Below are 15,324 nucleotides of genomic sequence, written 5' to 3' on the forward strand. Positions count from 1 at the left end.
TGGTTCATTGGGCTTTGTAGGCAAGCATTTTAACTGCTGAGCCATCTGTCCAGCCCCTCAGCTACCTTTTAAGAAGATATTTGGCAAACGGAGAAAGTACAGGCATGTCAGGGCCTCTTGTTGCTGAAAACAAACTCCATTATATGTATCACTTTGTGCCTTTGGCTTTATGTGGGAACTGAGGAATTGAAGGCAAGCTGTCAGGCTTTACAAGCGAGTACCTTTAACCACTAAGTCGTGTGCTCTGCCTGACCTTTTAACATCTCAAATAGCACTGAATTGTCTTGTGAGTGTGGAAAATAAAGTGAGGAAGCCAAATTATGCTAACATGTAGTAAATGAACATAGCTAGCCAAATGAAGAATTTGAGATGCTATTGTATTTCTGTTCATCTCTAAAGCAAATTTATATATTAAAAAAAATACAATTGTAGGCTGGAAAGACAGCTCAGTGGTCACAGGCACTTGACTGCAAAGCCAGCTGGCCCAGGTTTGAATCCTTAGTACCCACGCAAAACCAGATGCAAAAAGTGGCACCATGTGTCTAGGTCATTTGCAACAGCAAGAGACCCTGGTGTGCCCATGCATGCTTCCCCCACCCCTCTCTCCACAATATAGAAGAACAGCAGTTATTGCTGCCTAACTTTATATCACTTATATAACCTTATTCATCAGTAGGAGATGCAGCACAATTCTAACATTTTAAAGAAATCGCTTACTCATTTGATGCTACATATAAGCTGCAAATTTAAATGCTTTAAGCATTCTATTAGCCTATAGGGTGTGCTATGATGCTAAAGTAATATCATATGTATCATTTTGTAAGAAGTATAGCAATTAATATAGGATATAACAACTGAAAATTATTAACTAAAAAGCAGACACTTCAAACAATCTGGGAGGCTCTAGGAATCTCTTGACCACATTTTGAGAATTGCAGCTCAAGGATAGGTCTTCATCTGGTCTGTTAAATTTATGTTGATACCACATCCAGAATGCAGATAGTAGGAAGAGGGAAGGTGTGGAGGAGGAGATGGCTTCCTCTACCTGGAAGTGGCAGTATCATGTCAACTTGAAGAAAATTTTTGATGTTAACTCAGCTTAAGTTATAACTATAGTAGAGAACAGCAAATGTAATATTGATGGACAGATATACAATTTCCCAAATATAATGTTATTTCTGAGGAAGCAGCAAAGAAAGCCAGCAGTCTCTGCCACGTCTGCATTACAGTCCCTGTCTTACTTTGAGAAAATGTTTTTTTACTAGAATTGCTTCATTTTTTACACTAATTTTTTTTATTTCATTAACTCTAAGGTTTCAAATATTATAATGAAAAGTTAAGATTTATGAGTTCAAAGCCAGCATGGGTTGCATAGGAACACCCTGTCTCATTTTTTTTATTGACAACCCCCATAATTGTAGATAATAACCCATGGTAATTCTTTCTCTTCCCCCACTTTCCCCTTTGCAACTCCACACTCTATCATATCCCCTCCCCCTCTCAATCAGTCTTTTATATTGATGTCATGATCTTTTCCTATTACGATGGTGTTGTGTAGGTAGTGTCAGGCACTGCGAGTTCATGGATATCCAGGCCATTTTGTGTCTAGAAGAGTGCATTTTAAGAACTCCTATCCTTCCTTTGGCTCTTACATTCATTCCACCACCTCTTCCACCATGGACCCTGAGTCTTAAAGGTGTGATAGAGATATTTCAGTTCTGAGCACTCCTATCACTTCTTCTCAGCACCATGGTGACTTCTGAGTCATTCCAAGGTCACTGCCATCTGAAAAGAGATTCTCTAACCAAAAGTGAGAGTAGCATTAATACAAGAGTATGAACATTAAGAGAAATGCTTACTGGGTAGTTTGGTGAGCATAGTATATGCATTTAGCTAGACACCAGCAGACGTATGCCCCTAGGGCTCATGACTACACCTGTCATAGGTTTTCAGTATTAGGCATGTATTCCCTCCCATGGAGCAGGCCACCAGTTCAATGAAAGAGTGGTTGGTTTCCCCCATAACAGACATGCCACTATTGCACCCATAGGCTCATTTGGCCTGGCTGGGCAAACATAAGGCTTGCAGTGTCCACTGTTGAGTATCTCCACTGGTGATTTATCTCTCTCCCATTGAAATGCATGTAGCATAGCCTTTTCTGTTACAGTTTTCTGTTAGCTGGTCTACATGGAGATTTTCAGCTCAGCTGAAAACCCAGCAGGATTTCTCAGTGACCTTGCAGCCCAAGTATGTGGAATCTTCGACAATAGGGTCTTACCATCTATTCCTGGTGGGAAATCAAGAGCCTCAGCAATAACCTGTAATGTTTTGGGAGTATCAGGGACCTCCCTGGCCAACAATTCACTAGAAGGTATCCCATGTCTGGCACTGAAAATTTTCAACTAACAATTTATGGCTTCTGAGTGTTCCATTGTTTAAAAAAGTAGGTTTCCATATATATATCCTCTTAGATTTTGTGTCTTGGGCTTGCGTGCATCTCGGCAGTTCGAATCGGGGTCCTTTGACTTCAGAGTCAAAGGCTCTAACCTCTAAGCCATTTCCTGCTTCCTCTTAGATTTTGATTAGCCCTCCCTCCTCCTTTCCTTTACTCAGTCTCTTCCCCTGACCTCACTTAAGCCTTTTCACCCCCATTAATTTGTTTTTCTACTTACATATATACAATAGTATCCTATTAAGTCTTCCCTCCTTTTTTATTCCCTTTCTAGCTTACTGGCCACTATTACTGAGTTTTATTCCTAATCACATAAAAGGCATGAAAAGTAGAAGGCAAACTAGTTGGAGTGAGGAAGGGGTTCAGTAGGAATGTGAGGAAGATAAGAGTGTTAATGGGGTGAATATGAGCAAAGCACTATATATGTGTCTGTGTGTATATATAGTCATACACACACATATAATGAAAATGTCATAAAGAGATACAGTTTTAGGAACATTTAATACATGCTAAAACTATAAATATTTTCTAAAGGGAAAAAAATGTGGTTTGGGTTTATTTTTTCCTGAATTGATCCACATGCAAGTAAGCTCATATTGTTCTATACTAGTGAGAATTGATCAGTGAATGAGTTAAAATCTGGGAATCGCTGGGTATGGTGGCTCATGCCTTTAATCCCAGCTCTTGGGAGGCGGAGGTGGGAGGATTGCCATGAGTTTGAGGCCACCCTGAGACTACATAGTGAATTCCAGGTCAGCCTGAGCTAGAGTAAGACCCTACCTCGAAAAACAAAAACAAAACAAAAATCTGGGAATCATTGAAATTTTAGTTACTTGAAGTAGTCGTGAAACATGTCCCCGTTTCTATTCCTAGTTGATGTAGGTTACAGTCAAGACATCTATACTGATAATCTATTTAACCTGAAATACTTTCCTATCTTTTTCATCTTCACCCAGAAGAGCAAAATGTACATGAAGTAGGCTGTGCACATCCATCCCATTTATAAAAATCACAACAAATAAATTCTAGTGGTTTCTTTCTTCTTTTCATATTACATATTTTTCTCTCTATTATTGTTTTTTCCTGAGGTAGAATCTTACTCTAGCCCAGGCTTACTCACTCTGTAGTCCCACATTGCCTTTGAAATCATGGTGATCCTCCTACCTCTGCCTCCAATGACTTATTTTTGTTTAACCCTTCTTTCCAGCCCTTTATCTCCCCCATCCTTGCTTAATCCTTTCCAGTTAGTCCACCCTCCATTTTCATATCATATGACGTCCTTGCTAGTTTCTTTCAACGGGCTGGAAAGATGGCTTAGCAGTTAAGGTGTTTGCCTGTGAAGTCAAAGAACCCAGATTTGATTCACCAGGACCCATTTAAACCAGATGCACAAGGTAGCATATACGTCTGGATTTAATTTACATTGGCTGAGGCCCTGGTGCATCCATTTTCTCAAGTAAATAAAATTTAAAAAAATTTAAAAATCTTGTTTTCCCTATTCTTTCAGCTCTGGCATACACACACACACACACACACACACACACACACACTCTTTTCATTTAAAAATACCTTATTTATTTGATGGGGGGAGGGAGAGAGAAAGAAGCAGATAAGAGAATGGAATGGATGCATCAGGGCCTCTAGCCCTGCAAATGAATTCCAGACTCATGTGCCACCTTGTGCATGTGGCTTATGGGAGTCCTGGGGAAGAGAACCTGGGTTCTTAGGCTTTGCAGGCAAATGCCTTAACAGCTAAGCCAGCTAAGTCTCCAGCTCAAGTTTCCTGTTTTTCTATTTTACCTCTGTATTTCAAATCTTTCATCTTCCAAGTTAAGGCATGAAAGTTGCTAAGAAAGCAGTATCTTGAAAAGTACACTGTAGTCAAAGAAAAGGAAAGGCTGGTGACGCTGAGTAAATGTTATCAAACTGCAAAACTTTATTTTTTTTTGCCATTTTAAAATTAATTTATTAGAGAAAGACGGAGAGAGACAGAGAGAAAAAGTGAGAATGGGCACACCAGGCCTCTAGCCCTGCAAATGAACTCCAGACACATGTGTCACCTTGAACCTGCAAAATTTAAAAAAAATTTTTTTTTTTGTTTTTAGTTTTTTAAGGTAGGGTCTTACTATAGTTCAGGCTGACTTATGTAGTCTCAGGGTGGCCTTGAATTCACAGTGATCCTCCTACCTTTGCCTTCTAAGTGCTGGGATTAAAGGCATGTACCACCATGGGCAGCCAAAAATATATATATATATATTTATTTATTGGCTAACACGTGTCATTTATTACATCACTGTAAACATAAAACATTGTCTCCTCTTGATCAGACACCTAAGTTATAAAAAGAGGTAACTTAGCCCCAATCTGAGAATGTCCTAAAACTTAGTTTCATCTGGTTTGTTTGCTTTGTTTTTTTTTTTTTTTCTTTGAGATAGGGCCTTACCACATGGGTTTGGCTCACCTCAAACTCCTGATCCTCTTGCCCAAGCCTTCTGAGTTCTAGGATTGTAGGTGTTTGCCATCACTGGCCTGGTACTTACTGTGTGGCCTAGGCTGACCTCACAGTTAAGACAGTTCTCCTACCTTAGCCTCCTGAGTACTGGGATTTAAAGGCATCTAGCCAAATTTTTTTTTTTTTAAATTATTTATTTATTTGAGAGCAACAGACACAGAGAGAAAGACAGATAGAGGGAGAGAGAGAGAATGGGCGTGCCAGGGCTTCCAGCCTCTGCAAACAAACTCCAGATGCGTGCGCCCCCTTGTGCATCTGGCTAATGTGGGACCTGGGGAACCGAGCCTCAAACCGGGATCCTTAGGCTTCACAGGCAAGTGCCTAACCGCTAAGCCATCTCTTCAGCCCCCCCAATTTTTTTTTTTAAATTTTTGTTCATTTTTTATTTATTTGAGAGCAACAGACACAGAGAGAAAGACAGATAGAGGGAGAGAGAGAGAATGGGCGCGCCAGGGCTTCCAGCCTCTGCAAACGAACTCCAGACGCGTGCGCCCCCTTGTGCATCTGGCTAACGTGGGACCTGGGGAACCGAGCCTCGAACCGGGGTCCTTAGGCTTCACAGGCAAGCGCTTAACCGCTAAGCCATCTCTCCAGCCCGCCCCAAAAATTTTTTAAAAATTAACTTTATTTTTATTTCAGACACGAGGAGAGAGAGAGAATGAGAATGGGCATGCCAGGGCCTTTGGCTGTAAATTAATTCCACATGCATGTGCCACCTTGTGTATCTGGCTTATGTGGGTCCTGGGGAATTGAACCTGGGTTCTTTGGCTTCACAGGCAAATGCCTTAACCGCTAAGCCATCTCTCCAGCTCCTGCAAATCTTTTAAAAGCATCAGAATAGCCTTCATTATGTGTGAAAATTTTCCTAATCCTCTTTCTCTGTGGGGTGCAGTGTAGCTGAGTTTATGAAAGAAAAATTAAAATGTCATTTTGTTATATAAAAGGACTAAGTTTTCTAGGAGTATTACTTTTTAAAAATTTTTATTTATTTATTAGAGTCGGGGGGAAGGGAGGGAAGGAGGGAAGGGGGGGAGAGAGAGAGAGAAAAAATGAGAATATATGAGTGTGCCAGGGCTTCCAGCCACTGCAAAAGAACTCTAGACGCATGTGCCACCATGTGCATCTGTCTTACATGGGACCTGGAGAATGAACCTGGGTCCGTAGGCTTTGCAGGCACAGGCCTTAACCGCTAAGCCATCTCTCCAGCCCTAGGAGTATTACTTTTTAAGCTGTTGAAACATAATCTCTCTCTCTCTCCTCCTCTCTCAGAGAAGGAGAGAATTGGCTCACAAGGCCTCAGACACTGCAATATAACTCCAGATGCTTGTACCACCTTGTGGGCATGTGAACCTTGCACTTGCCTCACCTTTGCATCTGGTTTACATGGGTCCTTAGGCTTCTCAGGCCAAGTGCTCTAGCTGCTAAGCCATCTCTTCAGTCCTGTAACATAATCTCTTAGTAACTTTGTGTACAGATGTAAAATTGTATTAAATACAATAAGGTCCAAGTAATAATGCTTAGTTTTGTGAAAACAAAATTTCTCAGTTTTGTGATAAGTGGTGAGAAAAAAGATACATGACATTATGTACTCACTTATTGAAGACCATTATAATCAGAGCTCTCCTTTCAATTATTACCATTATTAAATATGTAAGTATTCTAAGTTAAAAATATTAGATTTGGGCTGGGCATGGTGGCGCATGCCTTTAATTCCAGTACTGAGGAGGCAGAGGTAGGAAGATGACTGAGTTTGAGGCCACCCTGAGACTACATAGTGAATTCCAGTTCAGCCTGAAAAATACATACACACACACACACACACACACACACACACACACACGATTTGGGCTGGAGATATAGCTCAGTGATAGAGTGCTTACTTATTTTATATATTTATATATATATATGAGACCCTGAATGTGATCCCCAGCCCCATAATACAATAATATTCTACTATCATTTTCATTTTAATTATTCTAATGCTTTTTTTTTGAGATAGGGTCTCACTCTATCCCAGGCTGACCTGTAATTCATTATGGAGTCTCAGGGTGGCCTCAAACTCATGGTGATCCTCCTACCTTTGCCTCTTGAGTGCTGGGATTAAAGGTGTGTGTCTTCACTCCCGGCTAGTGCTTTTTATACTCTATTACTAAACTGATCAAAGGGTATCTAGCTTCTTGAAAATAATTCATATACTTGTATATATTCTACACTAAAAGCCACATATTCATTTCCATATAAAAATCTCTTTTGAGCCGGGCATAGTGGCACATGCCTTTAATCCCAGCACTCGGGAGGCAGAGGTAGGAGGATCACCTTGAATTTGAGGTCACCCTGAGACTCCATAGTGAATTCCAGATTAGCCTGGGCTAGAGTGAGACCATACCTTGAAAAAGCAAAAAACAAAAATCTCTTTTGGAAGTAACTTTTTTTTTTTTTTAAGGGCTGGAGAAATGGCTCAGTGATTAAGGCACTTGCCTGCAAAGCCCAAGGACCTAGGTTTGATTCCCCAACACCCACACAAAATCAAAAGCACAAGGTGGCACATGTGTCTGCAGTTTGCGGTTAGTGACCCTGAAGTGCCCATTCTGTCTCTCAAATAAATAAATCAATATTTAAAAAAAAAAAACCTAAACAAATTCTCTTGGGGTTGGAGATTGCTCAGCGGTTAAGGTGCTTGCCTGCAAAGTCTAAGGACCAGGTGCAGTTTCCCAGTACCCATGTAAATCAGATGACACATGCATCTGGACCTTGTCTGCATTGACTAGAGGCCTTGGTGCACGCATTCTCTGTCTCAAAACAATTTTTTAAAAATCTCTTTTGGAAGCTAGTCACGGTGATACACACCTTTAATCCCAGTACTCAAGAGGCAAAGGTAGGAGGATCGCATGAGTTCATGCCACCAAGGCTACACAGAGAATTCTAGGTCAGCCTGGGTTAGAGTGAAATCCTACCTCAAAAAACAAACAAACAAACAAAAAAACCCAAAAAATGCTCTTTTGGGCTGAAGAAATGGCTCAGTAGTTAAGTCTGATTGCCTGCAAAGCCTAACGGCCTGGGTTTGATTCCCCAGTACCCACATAAAGCCACATGCAAAGGGTGGCCTATGCAATTGGAGTTCATTTGCAGTGGCTAGAGGCCCTAGTGCACTTGTTCTCTCTCTTCTATATCTCTATGCTTGCAATAATAATAATAATAAAAATCTTTTTTCATTCACTTTTATTTTTGCTCCTAGGTTTTGGAAATCGCTTTTTAAAGCCCAAAGGACCAAGGAACCCACCACCAAATTGGAATATTTAATATAATTCTGGATCTATAAGAATACAGGCTGAAGATATGTGTGCAAATAAAACTACTAGAATACTACTAGATAAAACAAATGATACATATTCATAATAGCAACAATGAAGACATATTGTATCAATAGGGTTTGAAAGAAAAACAATGTGTGAAAAGCACCAGCAACTTTGTATTTTCATATTACTTTGTATTGGAAATGACCAATAAAAGGTTGTCACTCGAGTTTATGGTTTAAAATGGATGATTTTCATTTTTGGAAGTTATTCTATTCTTCACACATAAATGTAAATTTGTTCTTTTTTTGTGATTTTTTGAGGTAGGGTCTTCCTCTAGCTCAGGCTAACCTGGAATTCACTATGTAGTCTCAGTGTGGCCTTGAACTCATGGAGAGCCTCCTACCTCTGCCTCCCAAGTGCTGGAATTAAAGGCGTGTGCCACCATGCCTGTCTTTGTTTTTTGAGACGATGTCTTTGTTGCCTAGGCTGGTCTTGAACCCCTAAATTGATCCTTCTGCCTCAGCCTTCAGAGGGTTATACACGCTACCAAGCCTAACATAAATTTTAATAAGTTTGTAAATATTACCTTAATTTTTTTTCAAGGTAGGGTCTTGCTCTGGCCCAGGCTGACCTGGAATTCACTATGTAGTCTCAGGCTGGCCTCGAACTCATGGTAGTTCTCCTACCTCTGCCTCCCAAGTGCTGGGATTAAAGGTGTGGGCCACTATGCCCGGCTACCTTAATTAAATATCTATTTAAAAAATATATTTATTTATTTGAGAGAGAGAGAGAGAGAGGGAGAGGGACACAGAGAATGGATGTGCCTAGGCCTCTTGCCACAGCAAATGAATTCTAGATGCATGTGCCTGGCTTTCTGTGGGTTATGTGGGTACTGGGGAACTGCACCCAGACTGCAGACTTTGCAAGCAAGTGCCTTTAGCCATTGTGTCATCTCTCCAGCCCTCAATTGAATTTAAATTAAATTAAATTACCATAATATTATTTTTGAAATATGATCTTGTTATGTAGCCCAGATTGGCCAAAAACTCAAGACCCTCCTACCTTGACCACCTAAGTACTGAGATTATAAGTGTGTTCCACCAGGCTTATAAAAAGGTTTTATTAGAAAAAAAAAAAATCTTATCTTGTGGTTGCAGTACAGAATTATTGCTTATGTCAATGAGTATTTCCTGGAAGGTAATTTTGTCTAAATGGAGTATGCTTTATACATCTTCCCAAATGTTGTGGGAACCCAGAATAGTAAGAAAAGGAGAAGTAATATTTAAATGAATAACACATGCAAAGAATGACAGTAGCTATTTTTATTTGGATAAAACAGTAAGTTCCACCACATTCCACATAAGCTTAAGCAAGTTGTTCAATTACTGGTTCTACAAACAATAAAACAACAGTTATCATGTGAGAGCATTTTAATTACTATTTTTTCCTTTTTGGGGTAGCAGTTTCTTCATATAAAAGGTTCCACATAAACATGTAGTTTACATCTACAACCAATCAGAGGCATTGGCAATTTAAGACGTTATTTTAGGGCTTGAGAGATGGTTCAGCAGTTAAAGACACTTACTTAAGTCTGATGGGGGTGCGATTCCCAAGTACCCACGTAAAGTCAGATGCACAAAGTGGCACGTGTGTCTGGAGTTCACTTGCAGTGGCAGGAGGTCCTGGCGCGCTTATACTGATTCTTTCAAATAAATAGAAAATGAAAAACGTTACTGCTGTATGAATGTGGATTTCCTTAAGAAATTTTATTTAAAATCTAATTTTACACAGTAAATAAATTATTGGGTCTTAATTACTACAAAGGATTCTCTTTGTTTGCCTCAGCGACGTAACATCTTTTTATTTGAAACGTTATAACCTAGAAATAAAATTAAGCTAGGGTAAACTCATTTAAACATTGTTTCCCGTCTGTTGTGAGTACAATGTACACTTGACAGGGCTGTAACAGACCTTTCTAGTTACAGTAGCATTCACTCAGCTCAAGTCAGCTCTTCTCTAGGAACTAGGTGTTATCAAAATGATCACCCTTGTAACCAGCTGTTTCCTAATGTTTCTCAAGGACGTTAAAAACTTGTACTGTACGTTAAAAAAACAAAAACAAAAACAATGAAAGTAACCAAACGCAATTTCTGAGCTACAACCATTCCTTGGGGGAGGGGAGAACAAGGACTATTTTTGGTCTGTTTTCTTACGAATTGGTGAGTTATACTTATGAGTTGAAAAGAAAAAATCCTAAAAATTCAAACGTAGCCCCCTAGGTAGAACTTTTCACAATAGTGGGTGCGACGTCCGCCGGCTCGGTGGGAGAAGGCGCGCGCTCCCGGGCGCCCCGCCCCGCCCCGCCCCGGGGCACCTGCCCCGCGCCTCCGCCCGCAGCTGTAGCCCTGTTCCCTCTCACGGCAAGACCGTCGCTTGACCCACGACTAAAGTTCCTTTTCTCCCTGTCGAAGGCAAACGCTGCAAGATTCTTTTACTTCACAAAGGCTCCGGGAGAGAATGGGAAACTCCGAAGTGACCGTGGCGACCACCTCGTCGGCGTAAGACGACGAAGCGCACGGGAAGCGGGCGGGACGGACACACCTCGGCGCTCCGAAGGCCATGAACATTGCTCGGGCCGTTAAGGCGGTTGGCGGCAAGTGCGCCGGCGGGCGGCGGTTGCGTGGACGCCCCGGAGCGTGAGCCGGCGCACGCTCCAGCACGCACGCGCGCGGGGCTCCACCCCTCAGCGAGCCGGGGTCCTGGCCGCGGCCGCCGAGGAACTACCGCTCCCACGAGGCTTTGCGCGCGCGGCCCGAGCGCTTCACAATAGCAGCTGGGCCGCAGAGGCCTCGCTTGCAGAACGGGCCCCGGAGCCGCCGCTTCCGGCATGTTGGGCTCCGGCAGCAGAGCCGCCGGCGAGTGGTGGAGTGCCGACAGACTCCAAAACCCAGAGAGCCATGCGCGGGCGGCGCTTGCGCGAAGCGCGGACGGGGGGGCGGTCGGGCCATTTAAATGTGTGTTTGTGGGTGAAATGGCTGCGCAGGTCGGAGCGGTGCGCGTAGTACGGGCGGTGGCGGCGCAGGAGAAGCTGGACAAAGAAGGGAAGGAGAAATCCCACGCTGGGGTCTCTCCGCGGGGAGTGAAGCGGCAGCGGCGAGCGAGCAGCGGAGGGTCTCAGGAGAAGCGGGGGCGGCCGAGCCAGGACCCCCCTCTCGCTCCTCATCGGCGGCGTCGCAGCCGCCAACATCCCGGGCCGCTGCCGCCGCCGCCGCCGCCGCCGACCAATGCCGCCCCGACCGTCCCGGGCCCCGTGGAGCCTCTGCTCCTGCCGCCTCCGCCGCCACCGTCGTTGGCACCCGCCGGGCCCGCCGTCGCTGCCCCGCTCCCGGCTCCGGGCACCTCGGCCCTCTTCACCTTCTCGCCCCTGACGGTGAGCGCGGCCGGGCCCAAGCATAAGGGCCACAAGGAGCGGCACCGACACCATCACCACCGCGGCGCCGAGGCGGACCCCAGCTCCTGCGTGCCGGGCGATCTCAAGCACAAGGACAAGCAGGAGAACGGCGAGAGGACCGGAGGGGTGCCTCTGATGAAGGCCCCCAAGAGAGGTGAGAGCCGGCCAGCCGCCTGGGCTCGGGCGCCGGGGCTCCGTTCCGGGAGCCTCCCGCCCCTCGTAGCACTGAGCCCGCCGGGGGAGGCTGTGGGTTCGCGCAGTCGGCACAGTTTGACCTACTTGAGGCTTCTCTCCGAGGCCGAGCTGTCAGTTACCAGCACCCCCCCTTTCTCGGTCCCCGGAGCCTCGCAACGTTTGTTTTCAAATTCGGCTGGGTTTCCGCGCCGCGCGGTCCTCGGCGTTGCATCTGTAAGTGGGGTACTAAAAGCTGCCTTTCTGAAGTAAAGGCTTGTCACCGAGACTCCCTTACCCCTGTTCGCCTTCCTGGAAGTCTTGAGGTTTTCCTACTCCCTGTTCCATAATATCCACGGGTTTAATTTGGGGCTATGAGTTGGAATTCTTAAGAGGTTACACAACTCACCGGTTGCTTTAGGGTTTATCTAGGTCTCATTTTTGTGTAAAAGAAAAAAAAATGTTTACGATTTTTAATGCTGTCCCTTTTAATTCTTGGTATGTTATACATTATGTTAGAGGGCTGAGGAAGGATTCCGATGACCTTTTGGTCATAGAAAATAGTAGTGCCTTCTGAAAAGGTGAAAAGATGAAAGCATCCCAGTTGCATTTCATTCTGTCTAGGGCAATTTGAGAACCTCTTTAAGAATATGTAACCCAGAAAATGTAGTGGTATCTAGGTGGGCACTAGAGAAATAAGGTCGACCAAAATTGGTGTCTTTTATTGCCAAGTACCTGTAGCATTTATTTATTTAGTTTTTTAATTTGGGGAAGAAATAAGGTACACTTTTGCTAGTGCCATGTTTATACCATGTTCATGATTTTTATGTAATTTATTATATCTCCTCCAGAACATTTTAAGGTACTTCTTTGTGTCTTACTACTGGACCAGTTTGGTTATTATTTTGTTGAACTAGTCTTTCAATCTTAAGTTTTGGGAGTCTTACATTTTTTTCCATTTAATTGGTCTTGGTACTAACTAGTTTGTGTGTGTGTTACTTCCAAATAGTGTGCTTAGGAACAAATACTTGCTTAATAATATATCACTGCATCTTTCTTCCTTTGGAGATATCGAGGTATTATCCTCAAGAATAGAAGTATGGCAGGTTGACAAGAGAGCCAGATTACGATATGCAGCGATCTTTCTCTTTTTATCTTTATTCTCCATGCTCTCATCTGGTGCATTTCTGTCTCCATACAGAGCCCGAGGAAATCTTAATCATTTGCTTTAAAATTTGTGTTGTAGAAGAGGAAACCAAGGTCCAAAATAGCTAAGAGACTCTTTAATCAGGTCTCAGTACTGAGGACAGTTTTTAAAAAATAAATCATTGAACTAGGACCCAGATTCCTGAATCCCACTTCAGGCTTCCTCTCCACGTGGCTTGATTTTGCTTTCTTTTTTCCCACACTGTAAGTTGACTAGAAGTCATCAAGGATCTCTGTCCAGGCCTCCTTTTATGTGGGCATGGTAGCACTGACCTGTGTGATAATCGTGGTGTGCTTCTCTAAAGATGTTCTGTAAAAAGCAAACAAAACAAGACTCCAAACCAGTACTGATGAATAGAACTTTCTCAGCCAATGCAAATGTTCTACATTTGTGTTGTCCAATATGGTAGCCATATGTGGTTCTGAAACAGACTTGAAATGTAGCTAATGTGGCTGAGAAACTGAATTTTTAATTTTATTTTAGTTTATATCAGGCCGTGTATGCATTATTGGCTACCACATTGGAGGATAACTCTAAATATTATGTGTTAAAATCAGACCATTTCAACTCTTGATTTAGACATTATTGAATTATATCCCAAAACTATATCCTAGGGGGAAGAGGGCTTCCTGGTTTGAAATATTGGGAAAACTGTATACTGTAGTATTCTACATACATAACATACATTGGCATTTTAAGAATTTTGAAGATCATGTAGAAAACACTGGTGTAACATTATTTACTTTTGCATAGTTTGACCAATAGTTTTAAAAACAATTTCTGCTTGTATTTGTTTTTGTAACTATTGTGATGCAGGTGGCAGGGTTCTGGAGTTAATCTGGATTTAATTTACAGTGCCACCCCTTACTGTGTGACCGTGAGCAAATTAACCTCTTCAACCTCAGTTTTCCTGTTTAAGATGGAGTTTTGGTATTTCCTTTATTTACTTGTTCTAGGAATTAAATGGGACAGTGTATGGAAAGCATGTAAGTTAGTGCTTAGTTCATGATAGGAGTTAAAACTGGCTTTTATTTTACTTTATTACCATCCTTTGTCCTAGAAAACAACTATTAACATTGATATGGAGAGGGAATAGATTGTTGTTACTTACAGTTACATCTTCCCTTTGTTCATCTCCAGAATTTTAGGAACTATTAACTTGCCGCAGAGAGGTCCTTATCCTTCACCAGTTTGCTCCAGTCATTGTGTCTTACTTAATGATTGTATACCACCAGGAAATGGACATTGGTACAATGTGTGTATGTGGTTCTGGGCCATTTTATAACATGTAGCTTAGTGTAACCACCATTGGAATCAAGATAGATTACTATTCCAACTTCAGAAAGATCCTCCTAGACTTAGCCTAAAATAATCTTGTCTTCCCACCTTCCTGCCATCTATGATTCCATGGCAACCACTAATCTGGTCTCCATCTTTATAATTTTGTCATTTGAGAATATCATATCAAAAGAATCATAAGGTTGGCTTTATACTCGTGATATCTGAGATTCATCATGTGGAATATGTGTCAGTAGCTTCTCTGTGGCTAAATAGTTCTTCAGTAGGGGTGTACTGTGAGTCTATTGAAGGACATTTTGGGTGTTCTAGTTTTGGGGTATTATGAATAATACTTCTGTATTAGCATTCCTGTTTCATTTGGGAGCAGATTTTAATTTCTTTCAAGAATGATTTTTTGGGGCTGGAGAAAAAGCTCAGCAGTTAAGGCACTTGCCTGCAAAGCCTAAAGACCTGGGTTCATTTCCCCACTACCTATGTAAAGCCAGATGCAAAAAGTGGCACTTGCATCTGGAGTTCATTTGCAGTGGTTTGGAGGCCCTAGCACACCTATTCTCTCTTCTTTTCTCTCTGCAAATAAATAAAAATATTAAGAATGTGATTGGTAGGTATTAGTATAAATATATAACTGAAGTTGGCTTTGTTTTTTATTTATAATGTTGCCATAATAGTTTCTAAAATGGATACTATTTTACATTAGTGACTTACAATAGATCTATATTCCTGATATCTGAGGCTGCAGTTATTTTTATTTGAGCTGTTTCAGTAGCTGTGTAGTTACTGATAGTAATCAGTTTTTCTTGTCATTATATGCTATCTACAGATCCTCACCAGTAAAATGTTTGTCACTGTCTTTTTCCCATTTTCTAATCAGATTGTTTTTCTTATTTTTAAAATTTTATTTGTTTGTTTTTGAGGCAAGCCCAACAGAATGGCCTT

The 15,324-nt window shown here is 42.2% G+C and overlaps 2 protein-coding genes across 2 annotated transcripts in view; both read left to right on the plus strand.

Moving 5' to 3' along the window:
* Nucleotides 1-8,406, plus strand: part of Ptpn22 (protein tyrosine phosphatase non-receptor type 22) — a 66,239-nt gene extending 57,833 nt beyond the window's left edge. Inside the window, exon 21 of the mRNA XM_045138796.1 lies at nucleotides 8,200-8,406. Coding sequence (XP_044994731.1) covers nucleotides 8,200-8,264 — 65 coding nt within the window. The 3' untranslated portion in view covers nucleotides 8,265-8,406. The remainder of the gene's footprint in view (nucleotides 1-8,199) is intronic.
* A 2,726-nt stretch (nucleotides 8,407-11,132) lies between these two features.
* Rsbn1 (round spermatid basic protein 1) overlaps nucleotides 11,133-15,324 on the plus strand; it is a 54,873-nt gene continuing 50,681 nt past the window's right edge. The window contains exon 1 of the mRNA XM_004667551.2: nucleotides 11,133-11,865. Within this exon, the coding sequence (XP_004667608.1) occupies nucleotides 11,148-11,865 (718 nt within the window). The 5' untranslated portion in view covers nucleotides 11,133-11,147. The remainder of the gene's footprint in view (nucleotides 11,866-15,324) is intronic.

Source organism: Jaculus jaculus, chromosome 19 (genome assembly GCF_020740685.1).
Source record: "Jaculus jaculus isolate mJacJac1 chromosome 19, mJacJac1.mat.Y.cur, whole genome shotgun sequence".
Lineage (NCBI taxonomy): Eukaryota > Metazoa > Chordata > Mammalia > Rodentia > Dipodidae > Jaculus > Jaculus jaculus.